This window comes from Falco cherrug, chromosome 13 (genome assembly GCF_023634085.1).
Source record: "Falco cherrug isolate bFalChe1 chromosome 13, bFalChe1.pri, whole genome shotgun sequence".
Lineage (NCBI taxonomy): Eukaryota > Metazoa > Chordata > Aves > Falconiformes > Falconidae > Falco > Falco cherrug.
This window is the reverse complement of record NC_073709.1, coordinates 10913237-10931102: the sequence shown is the minus strand read 5'-3', so window position 1 is coordinate 10931102 and position 17866 is coordinate 10913237. Positions and strand designations below refer to the sequence as shown.

At 43.0% G+C, this 17866-nt stretch overlaps 1 protein-coding gene across 1 annotated transcript in view; it reads right to left on the bottom strand.

The window, feature by feature from the left end:
• PCSK2 (proprotein convertase subtilisin/kexin type 2) overlaps positions 1 to 17866 on the bottom strand; it is a 109093-nt gene that overhangs the window by 70414 nt on the left and 20813 nt on the right. Inside the window, exon 2 of the mRNA XM_055726006.1 lies at positions 17525 to 17629. Coding sequence (XP_055581981.1) covers positions 17525 to 17629 — 105 coding nt within the window. The remainder of the gene's footprint in view (positions 1 to 17524; positions 17630 to 17866) is intronic.

Here is a 17866-nt window from a genome sequence, read left to right as displayed (position 1 = left end):
ATATTCAGGGACAAATGCCTCCATGCAATTCTGTTATTATTTTATGCTTAGATAGCCTCTAGCACAGTAATTTCCCCTGAGCTTCCAGATCATGCATGTGGAAGCACTAAATGACAACAGTAATTACAGTTTAAGGTTACCGTCCTTTGCCTAAGTCTTTCAGGCTTCAGAGGATCTGCGCTAATCTCTTGGTTTTTATTTTTTCCCCACTGTTCTCATCTCAGTTGTCTTATTGCCCAGGTGCTGTAAAGACCACAAATGGCTGTAATCCAACCTCTTCTTTTTTTTTTTTTTTTTCTTTTTCCTCCCCCTTCCAGAACAGTAGATTGGTCATCTAGAATCTACTCCTACTTCTGCTATGCTTTGCTGTATGAGCATTTAGAAAATTTAAAGTCCCCACTCTCTTCATTTCCAGCATTTGTGAAATGGGCATAATCCGTATTTGAAACATGCTTTGAAACCTGCAAAGATTACTTCGTTACATACTGTAAAAGACCACAAATTCTGATGAACAGACAGATCATTTCAGTGGGAGATCTGCAAGTATTAAGTCACCAAAGCAGTCCCCTTCTCACTGTCATCTATTTTGTAGGCAGATAGCAAGTATTTGGGAAGATTTGACTTTCTGGTTTACACTGAATTATTAATTGTTTGCAAGTCAGGTAGGTAATTCACCTTGTGCACACTTCTCAAGTACAGTGCTAATAAGAAAACCTCGATGGGTAGATTTTTCTGACAAAAAACATTCTCAGGTAAACAGCTGTCTTTACAGAAACACGTCCTTTCTCTAAGCAAAAATGTTCAGTATTCCACAGAACGTCAGGGCACCAGCAGACGTCAGTTTGACTCATACTCCTAGCAGCAATGTCCTTTTTCATACCTTCCAATCTCAATCCGGAATTTGCACTTCTTCAATACACTCAAACTTTCTTCCAAACCTCACTGACACATGAAAGTGAAAACATTCATAATTAAACTCTTGAGTTCCACTAAGTCTGCATATGGCAGCTTTGAATTGAAACAAAACCCCACTTTTTTTTTCAGAAAAAAGTTTTCTTTCTTAGAGCTAACTAACCAAACCCAATCATTTATTATCCCCTTTTCCAGGTTTTTCTCCAAGTAGCTTCCTGCTGCTGAAAAAATATTTATACCTCATCTTCTGTATGTCTCAAGTTAACTACTGGGGGTTTATTATTTTCAGTAAATTACAGCCTATGAATAAAAAATAAAATACTTCCTCCTTTGGAAGAATGCATCACTTAGCCCCCACCACCTCCTCAGAACAGGGTTTAAGCAGCTGCTAAGTATGCTCTGACTGAGGGAAATCTCAGCCTCCTTAGATGGTTTTAGCAAAGGCAGGATGAGTTGAGCTCCCCTGGATCTGTTTGTGATAAACTCTTCAGGCAGTTTTGGGTAACAATGGCTTCATAGACCAACATCCAAACAGGACTAAAAAAACCCCAAAACTTTTGATGCAGATGTGCAGCGAATTGGCATTGTTCGGTGAATTAGCGGTAGAAGCATTTAGCTTGTGCCAAGCCTCATTGCTTCAATTTTTCAAAATGGCCATGGACCAAAGACCCGGTGGAGGCTTGCTGGAGTTAACCAGCATGACAGCGTTGTACAGCTGTGAGAAGCTCAAGCCCTCACAGTAGCACTGCTGCCTCTAAGTTTGTTCTTAGCCATTTAGAGACAATTAAGAGCGGTGAAGTGAGCAGCGAGTTACCCATTTCTATGAGCAGAAGGCTGTAACCCTGGCTGACAGTCAGATGCTTGTTTCAAATGTTGTCCCCCACTAGCTATTTTTCCATGCATGCAACATACTTTTCACATTGTGGGAACTGGAGTCAGACCTACGGATGTCTGGAAATAGCACATTCATTTGGAAAGAATGAAACTGAAAAAACAGTCAAAACCGATAATGAAACAAAAATCTTACAAAGGTTCCAACCAGAAATGTTGAAACAAAATTAAACTCTTTGTTTTCTAAACAAAATAATTTGGCGCAATAAAATATTTTTGCCCTGACTCAGTATTTCAAATATGAAAAAGTAGATTCTGCTCCTGTCACTCTGTGACTGCACTATCAGAAATAAAATTAGTCGAAGTCTTACAAATATTTTTTTCCTTTACAAAAATAATCATTTTAGCTAGTTGGTTGTCAGATAAAAAAAAGCTTATGAAAATTTTTTTCTACAACTTGGGGAAAGACCCTTGAGATTTATGAGATATGAATACAGTTAAGTCTGGAAACAGGGAAGTGAAAATTTAACATCGAGGTTTTCCTTCCTCTTTTCAGAAAATAAATAGCCCAAACACAAATCCTCTTCCTATAGCAATCAAGGGAATTATTCCAATAAAAGCTCGTGTTCCAAAACAAATAAAATGGATTCCAATGAACATTTTCCCAGAAGAGCATCACAGCTGAGGAAAGAAAATAAAGCAAGCACTGTTCAATTATGTCAGTATCTCCCGGCCTAAGAGAATCAGCGTTTTTGTCCAAACTCTGCCAGAGATTGCTTGCTGCCTCATGGTATCAGATCCATAAAATCCATGAGGCAAGCTATTACAAGAAGAACCCAGATTGTTCTGAGTTAGAAAAAACAAAAGTTACAATGGTACCTGTAAGGATTATAAAAGGTATCTCACTTTTTGAAGACACTGTGCAGACGCTGAGTAGAACGTGGCTTTTCCAAAGAGCAGAGGGGCTGGGACAGGAGCTCCTTGTTTTGCCGGGAAAAAAATGCCTCCTGGCATAATAGCACTGACTTGGGTGGAACCACAAGTAGGACAAAAGTGATCCAGTGACCCAGAAGCTCTGCAGGGGAAGGCTGGCTGAGCGCCAGGGACATCAGTAGCCTAACACAGAAAATGGGCTCAGTATTGAGTTTATCGTATTTGCCGATGACAAAGCCAAGTTAGATGCGAACAAATGTAATCAATCACTCGGCCTCAGACTCCAAGACACAACACAGGGCATCTCCTGGCCCCAGCAGCTTATTTTGTTTTTCAGGTTCTTGATGAGGATACAACCAATGCATCTGGATTTCCTCCAAAGAAAAGGAACAGGAGAGAGTGTGCGGAGCTGGTAAGGAAGAAGAGAACCAGCTATTAATGTTGAGCATAGCACTGCAGCGTTATATAACCTAGAGCCCAGCAGTAATCAGCTTAGTGATACTGCTGCGAGACCAGGAGCATAAAAATAATAATTAGATCTGGTTCTTCTGTGAAGACTTCACATTTGCAAGGCTCATGGACACCTTACTGTGTATCCTCTGTATGAAACAATAATGCTTGGAATCAATAAAGATAAAATGAATGGAGACTGAGTACTTACATTTATGAAATACCAAATCTGTACACATAATAAGAGCATATTTCTTTTTATCACTCAGTCAGTAGATGACTATCAATACAAAACATAAAGCTGTATCTTCACAGAAATTTAGCCGTTCAGCTATCACTTCACATAAGCAAAATTGTAATATTGACCTGAGTCCATGTATGATAGTATGGAACGGATACTATACAACTAATTAGGAAAAATATGTACCATTGAGATATTAAGGTATTTCTTTGTCTTTCTGCAATGTTTTATCCTACTCAGTCCTACTCTGCCCCTCAGTACAGAAGTTTACAAGGTCAAGAAGCATTCTTCAACTTCACTAATCTATGACATACATATCAGCATTTTAATTACTATTGACTATTCTCAGCTGTTAGAGGCACCCATTTTGCTGAAAAGCCATCTTCCAATGCAGCATCAAATAATTACTGCAGAAAATATTCAGAAATAATTTAAATATAAACCTTTAATTAATTTCCACTGTATCACCAAATACCACAATCAACTTTCTTTGACCTTTGTAAATCCCTTTTTGTATTCATGGAACACAGCATGTACAGAAGCAATGATTTCACAGATGTATTTATAACTCCTTGTTGGCTACTGGGCTGTTGAGTTGGTGGCAAAAAAAAAATTAAAATATTATACTTAAGATATTGCATGCACACTTTGAAGATCTAGAAACACAGAATGCTGATAGCAAAAGTGTTTCGGAACAGATTGCAATAAACCAATACACTGAAATGCTGTTCACAAAAAAACCACTCATCAAATTTTAAACTACAGTAAAGTATGTTAAATGGCATGAGTGGATGCACTACATAATATATTTATTGTGTGACATAGTAACATATGCTATTTTATTGACTCTTTTAGCTTGAGTCTCTAAGTAGCAAGGTGGTGGGTTTTTTTAACGACACAGCCCTCAGATGCAAGCCCTGCTCAGATACCCCAGAAAACTACACCAAAAAAACGTTCCAGTCTTATGTTGTTACTGATTGAACTGTACACCCTCAGCTGCACTGCCTTTTATTTATTGCCAATGTCATATACAGTAAATGGTTCCGGTCACCTAACTGTACACACAAGAAACCAGTCACTGTTTTAACAGCCGATTTCCTAAAGCCAAGAAAGAATAGATATAAACTGTTAAAAATTGAATTTGTTTCTGCCATGTCACAGTCTAAAATGCATGGCCATCATATACTACCAGATACAGTATTTTAACTAATTCTATATTCTTTCCAAAGTATATGTCAACCAACATTTCCAACCTTTCAAAAGAGTCTAACTCAAATGCAATTTTCCAGTATCCAAATTTTCTGTTAAGCTTAGAGATTTGCTAAAAGAAAATAAGACTTCAAAATGTCTTGCGTTTTCCTAAGGAAGTTTTTCTAGCGTATAATTTACCTATATTGAAAATAAGAAGGTATAGCTGCATATACACACTTTCTAAACTGGAAGTGAAGTTAACCCTGAAGACGGGCTTTCCCATGGCAGTCTGGATTCTGTCATAGCTCCAATGTGGTGACGTGGGAAGGGAGAGCACTTTTGAAGCCCACATATTTGCCATCATCAAGCAGAAGCACTCCTGGGAAATGACTGACTCTTCCAAGTCGACCCCAGCTGTCCTGAACTGAGCCCTGGCAAGAGGAAGGGAAAGCGTCACCACACAGGGCCAGGAGATGCTGGTGTGATGACAGCCCAGAGAAGACTTTCCTTCATCTCACCAATGCAGGCTGGCTCAAACTTCCCAAGGGAGAAAGGCATGATTATCACCAACACTATTGCCTGTGGATTCCTGGATCCAGGGAACGCCAAGATACTTACAACCTTCAGTGACTGTTAGCTCAGCATGTCAAAGCACCGCATTTGATTTCTTATTCAAAACCAAACTTATCCCACACTAAAACAAACTTGTGCAGCACACTAGGTTCCATGTTAATCCAAAGTCACTGGCTCACACTGTCCATTCTTCTCAACATCCTAAAAACCCTCAACCATATTTTCACCACTGCTTACACTACAGTATTAAACAGACCCCACTGATGATTCAAGGCTGGAAATTGCACAGGCATATTGCACAGACAGAAAAAAGCCCTGCACCACAAAACAGAGACTCTATTTGTCAGGCAGGAAAGAAGAGGGAGATGGAAAAAGCAGAGGGAGACTGCAGAGTGATGCTGCAGTCAGGAGAACAGCCCTCAAGAAAGTAGAAACTTAACTAACGCCAGTTCAGCAATTTACAGGCAGCAGACTAGAGGCTGAATGTCATCATCAGTCTCAAGAGGTTTATTGTAAGATTACTGAACTTCCACCTGGTTACAAGTATTTTTGAGGGATAAAGCTCATTTTATTGCCTTGCCCCACCTTACCCCAATTACCACGTCCAGCCATATGAAAATGATACAATAAATGACTGGAAGCAACTTTAACAGGCCAACTGAACCACCCCAGGGCCCTGGGGAGGAATCAGCCACACCTGAGTCAGTTATGATCACTGTCTAACCCCGTCTTAAAACCACTGACCACACAGAGCCCACAGCCCCCAGTGGCACCAGGACTGCAGCGCATCAGTACTTTTATTTTTGGAAAATTCTATGTGAACCTGCACAGCATTGTCTTCACTTATCAGTCTATTATCTTGCAGTACATTCATTTATTTCCCTTCTATGAGAAGCAGTTTTAGCTTACCCTGTAATTTTAGTTATATACTACTTCCATAAGACGACACATGTATGTTTGAGTTTGATGTCATTTTGATGGTCTGTTATTTTATTGTGTGCAGCTAATGGTGCTTTTTCATATAATACAGCTATAAAAGATTTCCAACATTCTTTAATGCTGATGTTGATGGATTGTTTTTTTTTCTGCTGGAAGCTGTCTTTCTAGTTACAAATAAAAATAATAGATCAATTCAGCTCTAGCTTTAACATCATGCGGGATACCTGTATTTGCTCCAGTAGCAAATTGTTTGAAGTATTTAATATTCCATACTCAGTAATGTTTGTAATATGGAACAGCAGAAACTTCACTTAACTGTGGCACAGAAAGACATTCACTTGTACTTGGACCAAGGGCATTGGTAGCAAATCGTTCAAAATTTGAAGACTGAGACATACCACTCCCATTGTCTGCATCATTTTGTAAGCACGAATGACACCACAAGCCAGAACCTGGGCAGAATCAAAGAAAACTAAAGACCTGGGGGGTGCAGGTGAAAAATTTTGGTGCCCAAGTTATTTTCTCTTCCATTTTACCAGTAAGAGAAAGGGGTACAGCCAGAAATAGGTGTGTAATGTGCATCAGCTTCTGGCTTTGCAGCTGGTGCTGTCATGAGAGGTCTGGCTTCTGTGACAACAGGACATTCTTTGACTATAGCCTGTTAGGGAGGGATGGGATCCATCTGTCTAGAAAAGGCAAGGGGCTCTTTGGCAGCAGGCTGGCCAGCTTGGTGAAGTGGGCTTTAAACTGAAGGACTTGGAGGGAGTGGTCCAATGTGGCAATGTTCATGCCATCACACCCAACTGGGGAATAAGCCAGCCCAACCAGAGCAGCAGTAGATGTTCCTTAGCTGCCTCCCAAGGTGAGTATCAGAAGGCCAGCCATCTCGAGGATGCGCATGACTACAGTGGATCCTCTTGCACCGCTTCTGGGAAACCTGCACGCTCAATTACCTTTCTGAAATGCCCATACACCAACACACGCAGCGTGGGGAATAAACAGGAAAGATTATAGAGATGTGTGTGTGGTCACAGGGCCATGATCTCATTGCAATTACAGAGACATGGTGGGATAGCTCATGACTGGAATGGACAGCTACGTAAATTTTGGGAAAGACAGGCCAGCAAGGAGAGGTGGTGGAGTTGCTTTTTATGTGAGGGAGAAACTGGAACATATTGAGCTCTCCCTTGGGGTGGATGCAGAATGAGTTGACAGATTATGGATGAAGATTAAGGGGCAAGCCAACACAGGGACACTGTTGCGGGTGTTTGCTATAGACCACCTGATCAGGAAGAGGAAGTCAATGAGGCTTTCTACAGACAGTTGGAGGTAGCCTCATGATCACAGGCCCTGGTTCTCACGGGGGACTTCGATCTCCCTGCTGTCTGCTGGAAAGACAACACAGTTAGGCTCATGCTGTCCAGGAGGACCTGCAGAATATTGATGATAACTTTGATACAGGTGTTGGAGGAGCCAATGAGGCGAGATGTGCTCTTAGACCTTGGCTTCACAAAAAAAGAATGGCTGGTTGGGGAATGCGAAGGCTGGGGTCACCCTTGGCTACAGTGACCATGATATGGTGGAGTTCAGGATCCTCCATGGAGGAAACAGGACAACAAGTAGGATTGCAACCCTGGACTTCAGGAGAGCTAACTTTGGCCCCTTCAAGGAGGAACGTGGAAAAATCCCACAGGTTAGGGTTCTAGAAGGTAGGAAGTTCAAGAGAGCTGGCTAATATTCAAGCATCACTTCCTCCAGGCTCAAGATAGGTGCATCCCCATGAGTAAGGAATCAAGTAAAGGGGGTAGGAAGCCTGCATGGATGAGTAAGGAGCTTCTGGCAAACCTCAAATGGAAGAAGGAAGTTTAATGGGATGTGGAAAAAGGGACAGGCCACTTGAGAGGAATATAGGGATGTGGTCAGAACATGCAGGGACGGGACAAGGAAGGCTAAGGTCCATTTGGAATTAAATGTGGAAACGGAGGTCAAGAGCAACAAGAAAGGCTTCTTCAAGTACATCAGTAGCAAAAGGAAGACTAGGGAAAATGTGGTCCCACTGCTGAATGAGGGTGGTGCCCTGGTGACGAAGAACACAGAGAAGGGGAGATACTAAATGCCTTCTTTGCATCAGTCTTCATTGCCATGGTTGGCCCTCAGGTATCCCAGACCCCGGAGGCAAGAGAGGAGGTCTGGAGAAAGGAAGACTTTCCCCTGGTTGAGAAGGATCATGTTAGAGATCACTTAAGCAAACCTGACACCCACAAATCCATAGGCCCCAATGGGATGCATCCCTGAATGCTGAGGGAGCTGGCAGATGTTATTGCTAAGCCACTCTCCATCATCTTTCACAGGTCACGGAAAACAGAAGGGGTGCCTGAAGACTGGAGGAAAGCCAACGTCATGTCATTCCAGTCTTCAAAAAAGGCAAGGAGAAGGACCCAGGAAACTACAAGCTGGTCAGCCTCACTTCCATCCCTGGAAAGGTGATGGAACAGCTCACCCTGGAGGTCACCTTGAACACTGTGGAAGAAAAGCAAATCGTTAGGAACAGTCAACATGGACTCATGAAGAGGCAATCATGCCTGACCAATTTGATAGCCTTCCATGATGGAATGGCTGGCTGGGTAGACAAGGGGAGAGCAGTAGATGTTGTCTACCTTGACCTCAGCAAGGCTTTTGACACTGTCTCCCACAACATCCTCAAACGTAAACTCGGGCAGTGTGGGTCAGATGAGCGGACAGTGAAGTGGATGGGGAACTGGCTGAAGAGCAGAGCTCATAGAATTGTGATCAGCGGCGCAGAGCCTGGCTGGGGGCCTGTAGCTCATGGTGTTCCCCAGGGGTCAGTGCTGGGTCCAGTCTTGTTCAACTTATCCATCAGTAACCTGGATGAAGGGACAGAGCACACACACCCTCAGCAAGTTTCTGGCGATACAAAACTGGGAAGAATGGCTGGTACACCTGAAGGCTGTGCTGCCATTCAGCGAGAGCTGGGCAGACTAGAAAATTGGGTGGGGAAGAAACTAACGAAGTTCAATAAAGGCAAACATAAGGCCCTGCACCTGGGGAGGAATAACCCCACGCAACAGTACAGGCTGCTGCTGACCTGCTGAAAGGGCAGCTCTGTGGAGAAGGACCTCGGAGTTCTGGTGGACAATGAGTTGCCCATGGCTAGCGGTGTGCCCTGGTGGCCAAGAAGGCCAGTGGGACCCTGGGGTGCATTAGGAGCGTGGCCAGCAGGGCGAGGGAGGTGATCCTCCCCCTCTGCTCTGCCCTGGTGAGGCGCATCTGGAGCGCTGTGTCCAGTTCTGGGCTCCCCAGTTTGAGAGAGGGAACTGCTTGGGAAGGTCCAGCAGAGGGCTAAGGAGATGAGGAGGGAACTGGAGCATCTCTCTTACAAGGAAAGACCCAGAGAGAGCTAGGCCTGTTTAGCCTGGAGAAGAGAAGGCTGAGAGGGATCTTATCAATGCATACACATCTCTTAAGGGCGAGTGTCAGGAGGACGGGGCCAGGCTCTTCTCAGTGGTGCCCAGTGACAGGGCAAGGGGCAACAGGCACAAACTGCAGCACACGAAGTTCCTTCTGAACATGAGGAAGAACTTCTTTACCTTGAGGGTGACAGAACCCAGGCACAGGCTGCCCAGAGAGGCTGTGGAGTCTCCTCTGGAGATGTTCAAAACCCACCTGGACATGACTGTGCAACCTGCCGTAGGTGACCCTGCCTTAGCAGGGGGTTGGACTAGATGATCACCACAGCCCCCTTCCAACCCTGGCCATGCTGTGATATTTTACATTAGGACTGTATTGCACATCACAAATACAATATACATAGTCCAAATATGAGCCAGTATTGCCACACTTTATATCAGGAATTCAGACCCAGAAACTGGGAAATTCTTCAGCAGATGCTTAACACACTCTGCAGTGGACTACTGTGTCAACCTACGTGACAGCTTAAGTATCTGAGTAACTCTAGGCCTCGTTATTTTTTATATCAGAGTTATTTTTATTCTTATTACAGAAACTAACTCCTATGCAATAATTGTAGTATCTCAAAGAGCAGTGGAAGTGCTTTACAGTTGGAGTCATTGTTGGTCAACTATGCAAGACATAGCTGGACAGAGCTTTCTGTCAGCAGTTAATCCCCATCGACCCTTGCTGGGCACGTATTAGAGTCTGCAGGCCACTGGCATCAAGAAATGGGACTCCCTGAGATTCAGTTTTCAAAAAGCAATCACAGGGAATTTAGCAGTCATTATTTACAGTGACAACAGCCACACTATGTGTCCAGTAGAGTCATGAACTGAATTTGCTACTTCACTGAATTTCCAGTATCTTTTGTTTGACGTTACAACAATTTCATGGCCTAAAGACTAGTTTATCCTTCATGCTCCCAAGGCACAGCAGTACCCCCTTACTTCTGTCAGAGCACAAACAGGGCAAAGTAGTGGGAAACTTTTTTCCTCACTTACCAGACACCTAAATCTCCTCTGTGCAGCCCAGTCAACTTCTTGTTTGGAATGACAAAGATCATACAACACATGTAGCATATTTCCGACACTTACTCATTTTTGTCCTACTGGCTTTGTCTTTCCATATCTGAAGTGCAGGTTGAATTCCATCATCCCATGAACTGACACTAATTGCATCTGACTTTAACAGTATGCTTTAATCTCTGCTGCATCTTCCTTTTCTTCTTCTCAGATAGCCCCACTCCTGAACCTGTACATTTAAACAGCCACCTGCCAACATCTGCAAAGGGTCTAAATATCATAAAGAAAATTCCTTCATTTAAAAGTTAAATTCTCTCAGTAATAAGACGTACACCAGATCAATTATCAGATGGTTGATTACATATATCTGACTAGAGGTTCCTCAAGAAAATAGTTGGGTTTTTTTCTTGTAATGCTTGCCAACCAACTTCATTATGACTTAGAAATCTGCAAAATGGGCCCTGAGCTGTATGACAAAGCAAAACAAATTGAGTTCAAGATGCTATCAACCTGAAAAAAAAAAGTTATTAATACAAGAACAGGCCTCCCTGTGTCAACTGGAACAGACTCTTGGCACCTCTTCCTCAAATACACTGGGTAAAGCATAAGACAACTTACACCTGAAAAAAAATAAACCAGGGATCCATTCGTGGAAGACTTTGACTCTCTTCTGCACGACACGCTTCATTTTGTCAGTATGACTGATGACAGAAATGCCTTCCGTTCTTGTTTGGTGAACAAGCTGGCAATGCATCTTCAACCAACAGTGTTTGAGGGTGGCTGCTTTTTTTTCAGCATTGGAAAGAAGACATTTCCTCTAATGAGTTTTCCTTGGCTGTTCAGTATTTATTACAGGTACTTAAGCAGAGCTTTTATTACTTAATGTTCCATTTCTTTCCAAAAGGATAACACCAATGCTTGTGTAATGCTGCCCTATAGTCTCATAAAATTGATAGCAGCTCCAAACTTTTCCTGGGCATAATCCTACCAGCGTGCCAGTCCCATGATAGCATATATTATGGCAATGCTAAATAGGCTTCACTGGGAAGTCTGTCACCTCTACCATCTGCAGCATGAATCTACATAAAAAAGCTGAAAACACAAAGAGTTTTTTATCCTGCTGTTTTCTCCCGTCTCTCTGTCCTAACATACACATGCATACCTCCCTGCATGGCAGAATGGCTGGGGGACCCAACGCCTCCCCCTAAGATGTGAGGCTGGGTAGCAAGTCCTGGGCATTACATCCACTTTACATAATGTTTACCCCCACAGAGGCTGAAAGTTTTGTATAGATCTGGGGTCACCGCTGTGGTGAACTGCATGGAAATTATTCCCTCTACCCACAAAGGGAGTCAACAGCAGGATTACAACAGTGCACAGGTCAAGTGCTGGCCCTTTCCTACAGGGTGGATTTTGGTATTGCTGCCCCTTGCTTTCAGGAGCGAGCCAGTTTTCTTCTCAGAGGGAGGAAGCATCTTGAGATACCTTCCAAGCTTTGATCAGAAACTTATCAGGGAATGAAGATCATTAGCGCTGGTCAGGAAGCTGAGAAATCACCACATTGTGCATGGAGCAGGAGTAAAGATGCCAAATGTAGCCATTTTAATAAAAATGACAGCAAATTGCTCTTATTTCTATGTTCCCAGCATGGAATTGCCTGTCTCTGGTACTAGAAGGCTGGAGAAATAGGTTACAGCTCCACAGCATTTAGAGAGCATTTAGATAACAAAATCTGCAAGGAAAGCTATAATGGCTCCTACCCCCTTGCAGCCCCAGGTCACCGCACCGTACACTTGCTGGCGAACTGGGGAGAAATGAGGACAACTGGGTTCTCCTGATCTTACCAGGAAGATTTTCATTTTTGCAAATGGAAAATCTGTGCTGGCATCTAAGGGAGCGAGGCAAAAGGCTCCACCTTTAACCCATCTCAAGCCTGTCATTAATGCTGCCAGAAATGGCACTGACAGTTGACTTACACTGCATCGCCAGCACTAAGGGCTGCTGCTGGGTAAGTGGCAGTGCTCTGCCCAAGCTGCCGGCCCTCCTTCCTCCTGTTAAAGGTGAACATGCATGAAATATCCAGCTGGCAGCACTTCCACCTTCATAGGTTGCCATGGTCTGACCACAAGCCAGTCATGTTAAGGGGCATGGGAAGGATACAGAAGAGTTTGATTTATTAAATCATTTACAGCCCTCTTTTCTTTCCATGTCCCATGACACAAGCAATGTGGAAGTACTGTTAACCATGGGCACCTAGAGACTGCGCCTTGAAGAAGCTACAGTTCTGCCCTCCCCAGACTCCTGTACCAGCTCGGGTATCAGCCAAGTCTCCCTTCTTAATCCCTTTCTGCAACATAACAATTGCCATCACTGGGATGTTTATTTCCAAAGAAGTCATCAACTAAGTGCCAAACTCACTCACTCTCAGTGGAAGATTTTCATTTCACCTTCCTCCCTCTGCACATATATATTTATTCCCCCAATACCAACACAGATGCACTCGCATATAGATACCAGTAATGGGACTCAACTCTTCCCTGTTTATTAAAGCCTCTTTCTTGAGCGGGATTAATCTTGGCAGCTGTCTGACAGGAGAGACTGTGTGGGAGGAAAAAGGTTTTATCTAAAACTTGAAAGAAAGCAAAATAATCTTTGAGAGAACCAACTGTGTTTCAACTCTTGCTCCTTCAGTGAGAGACTATTTACTAACAGAAAATTCTCAACAACAGCAACACTACGGAAGCATTGCTCTGAAAGGTAACATAATGACCATGTATTTTTTCTTTCCTTTCACTTACGTGGCAACTTTTCAAAACATTTATTAATAATACAACTGAGTCTCTCCATAGGAGGCTAGAATCTAAGTTGGTTTTGAAAGTCAAAGCGAAGCAAATCCCCTGGTTTTCTTTTAGCAATGGTGGAACAGAAAAGGTCTCCACTTCCCACGCCGCCTCTACCGTACTTTCTGAGACAGGAAGCCTAACAAACAAGGCAGTGTGAAATATTGCTGTATTTCTAAGTTACTCTTCCAGAGCAATCACACTGATGAAACATACCACTGTTTCTCATAATGAAAGTTTGCTCTTACAGAAGCTGTATTTCCCCTGGCTCGTACAGCTGTCTCCCTTGAAAAAGGTCACCTTGCTCCAAGGTTGCATCCTGACCTGCACTGGGAAGGCAGAGTGCTTTGATGTCAATGTGGACGCTCTGCTTCTAGTCTCACCAATCTACCCCTGTGCTTCTCCACGTCCTCCTCAGCTCACGGGCTGGCTCTGTGCCCAAATCACTCAACTATTTTTCCAGCTCTGGGCTCTTGTTCCAGCCTGTCCCACTTATTCTCTCTTCACCTTCACGCTGATGTCTGGTTCTATCCTACACTGGCCCCTCATTGGCTTTATGTCACTCGGGGCCCTTGCCCCTTGCTGTCACCCTGCTGCTTCCTCCTCCCAGCTGCCTGTGCCCAGGGGCCATGGCAAGGAGTGCCTCCCTGCCTGCAACTCCAGGGCTAAGCACAGCAGCTACTTAAGTCAAGTTCCCCAAGGCAAACCAAGCCTAATGGCTGACCTTTCGGTCTGAGAAATTTCAGCTGAAGCAATTAACAGATAAACGCAGACAAAAATGCAATTTTGCACGGCAAATGCTGGATTTCTAGCTGCTATGCCTTATCTCATTAAAAATTCCAGCTTTAACATGTAAAAATGTTAGAGACTTCTCATCCTGCCCCCCACTCCAAATCTATTTGGCACCAAAGGCACACATGGTAAAACAACAATATACAAGCACACCTGGAAATCATGGGAAGTTGCAACTGATGCAAAACAGTTGTTTCTGAGCAAACCTCTCCTGGAAGGTTCTCTGTACCTCAGAGAATTTGATTTAAATAACTAAACAGTCTCCATTTGAAGCAGTTCACTGTGGCATCTGCCATTCTGACGCAAGGATCCCTGAGAGGATGTCAGTACAGACTGCAAAAGCCACGGTGCTTCATCTGCCTGCACTTTTCTTGAACAGTTCAATAGCACGACACACTATTTGCCACTATTACATCTGCCTTCACCTGCTGCCAGTGCTGCTTCAGGCTTCAGCAACGCTGATGTATTAATGCCAAATTGATCATATTTGAGGCTGCTCTCCAGAGCGCAGGTTCAGTTCTTACTGGATTCTCTAGGAAGGCACCTTAACGCTCCATTCCCACCCCTTTGACAGCAATGACGTTTATCACACAACTGCTCTGTATGTTTAGCATATCTCAAAATTATTTTGGTAAAAACAGAATAAATTTTACACAACAAAGCTTTTTCAAGCATTTTAAAAGACATGCAGAGCATGAAAATGATGCAGTAACCTGTTCACATACTGCTCTGCCATCTATCTCCCCAGACTCTTGAAAAACTGACATGGTTCCTCATGGGACTTACTTGATTAAAGAACATTAATTAATTGAGTGAACATCTGTGCTGTTTTGCAACTAATAATTAAAATTAGCTAGGAATTGTAATCTCCTTAAAAGTGAAAAGTATACAGAAAAACTGCAGCCCACCTTCTCACAACACTTGGGTAGGGATAAGCAACTACAGCAGTCACCATAATGGTTCCCAAGAGATCTGTACAGCCCTGCGGTGGAAGTTTGCTTCCTGGCTAGCCTGACAACAGGAACATTTTATTCTTGGCTTCATGCATTAACATATTAACCATGACAGTGCTGACATTTGTTGCTAAGTAAAATTGAATGTAAATGGTCTAGAAAGTTGCCATTAAATTTAGAAATTATTTTTGGAGTTTGAAATTAAGTACTGTCAACACAACTCATGTTTCCACTTATCTGCAAATATGACAGGAATTTTAATGACTTCTCCAAACTCCAGATATAAAACAAAGAAGGGAAATAAAAGTAATTATTTTAATTATTACAAAACTGTATTACAAAAAGCAACTGACCTATACGGTATCATAAGAGCTCAAGGACTATCCAACAGGACAGAGTAAGTAGGAGGGCTAGACAAGAAAAATGTCATGTTACATGTGGAAATGAAATGTTGCTTCCATCCCCCTTCCAGCCACCAGCATAACCACTAGGTCAGGATACAACCAGGATCATCCTTTTCCTCACATGGGTGATACTCTTAGTTATTTAAACATGGGGCTTTATTCCCTCAGATCAAAGGAAGGAGCTGAGGAGAGCTGCGCTATTGGTATGCAGCACCAGGAAGAAGTGGAGATTAACAGCAAAAATGGGATTTCATTGCATGTGACAGAAGCCAACTAAGAGTTTAGAGACCGCAAATATCAGATGACTGTGAAACAGAGCGTCTTTGAGCAAGAAGGTAGATTCATTTAAGCTGTTCTTAATAGCACTGCAGACACTTGGTTTAGAGGTAGTCAATGCAAAAGCCAGTCTGGAATTATACGGGAGTGCTCAGCCATGCAATATGAGACTGCAATGAGAATTGGTGGATTCTTACAAGTATCACAGATATTTGTAAAATTGTCAGAGGATTATTTCCAGTATAGTCACCTGCACAGTGACTGTACTCAGTCACTGGTTTGCAACATACTTAGCTGTATGCTTTTTCAGAAATGGCTTTTAACAACAGCAGGTGGTTCAGGGAAATGAAAGACACCTCTCAGGACATTTCCTTAGCATCCGCTAATTGTGGATGGTTTCTCAATGGTTTAGTCTCCAATCCCTGCTCGGTAAAGAAAACAAGGGAAGTCTGAGAATTTCTGTGCAAGGCAGGTTGAATGCGTCTCTTCCTTATAGCCCCTCACCTGTATCTGGTGGAAGCTTTAGAGAAGGGGGCCAGGAAGAGGTACCTCAGAGCACTGGAAGACCAGCAGCAGCCTCAAGGAACCTGCTTGCACTCAGCATCCCAAGATGAAGTGATGGGGCAGGCAGCACCTGGAACCTGTGTAGTTCACTCACATGGCTACCAGCTGCAGGAGTGCCCAGCCATGTGGATCCCAGTTTGACCAGAACCACTTGAATTTTCTGTAGGAAAATTAAGCTGGGAATTCATCAGACCTTGCTTGCTCTGGTGTCACAACAACAGTGACAATCTTATTTAACCTATTTTTCTTTTCTTCCTACTCAGTTTTTCATTTTCATAGGTGTTCCAATACCATATAATATCTGGCAACAGAATTCTGTCTGGAATAAAATTGTTCCCCCCTCTTTTTTGCTCACAGTGTAGAGAGTTTAAATCCTACTGAAGGATTAAAAAATAATCTATTTGCTGTCATGATATCATTCCTCAGGCTTATCTACTTTCTTTGGGCAGTAAATACATTTTTTGTGCTACCTGGCCCCATTCCAGCCCAGTATTACACTGGTGTAAAAACTCTGAAGAACAGAAAAAAGAATGTGCTAGTGCCAGATTGTAGCCTTCTGCAAAAGGGGCCTTAACCTTTCATCTGAGGGGTTTATGCTTCTGAAAATAGAGCATGCCATTTGTAGGTTGCAAGCAAAAGCCTCTGAAAGAAATACTGAAGTTTGACAACATACACTCTCTTAGCGTCTGGTGTGTAAGCTACTCCCCAAGAAAAAGTCCCCCGTGTGACTGAAGAGAAAATGTCATCGTTCACACCAAAAGATATTCTGGGGTGGATAACCCACAGACTAGCAGGATGCATGGTGTGGGGTGGGGCAGGGTGACTGTAAGATATACCCTAGATCACCCCTCCCCAGAGCACAGAGTGCACCAAGATGCCCTGGAGACTGTGGCATCACTGAGTCTTACTGGAGACAGCATACACCTCAGAGAATGTAAGTATTTGTAGTAGTGAAATAAAGATAAAAGCTGGGGCCGTCTGGGAGGTGTGCGCATACAGCAGTTACAAAGCTTGGAACAAGCATGGGGAAAAATGCATACTCATAACCACAGATTTGATCATCACCTGGTCTCATGAACAATAGTCTGTGTCACAAAGATGACATGACAGGTGCACGTAATGAGTCACTTACCCTGGAATCCTTTTCCAGGTGAAGCTTGTGTTGAAGACTGCGTCTTCTCCTGGCCTTGGCAATGCCATTGTGATAAAAGAAGTATCCAGTATCTAAAAAAGGGAGCTGAGGAAGAGAGAAAAAAACATCATGAAGCTATTGGCTACTAATAAGGATGACATGGAAAACTTTTACCTGTGAAGAGACTCAGGAATCTAGAGTAAGACTTACAAAGAGTTACACCAGAGGACCCAAATCACTCTTGAGAACGTCACTCTATGTTACTTTTGAAAAGTGTGCCCACAACACTGAAGTTATTTGCTACAGGTTTACAACGCGTAACTTCACTTGTACACACTTCGT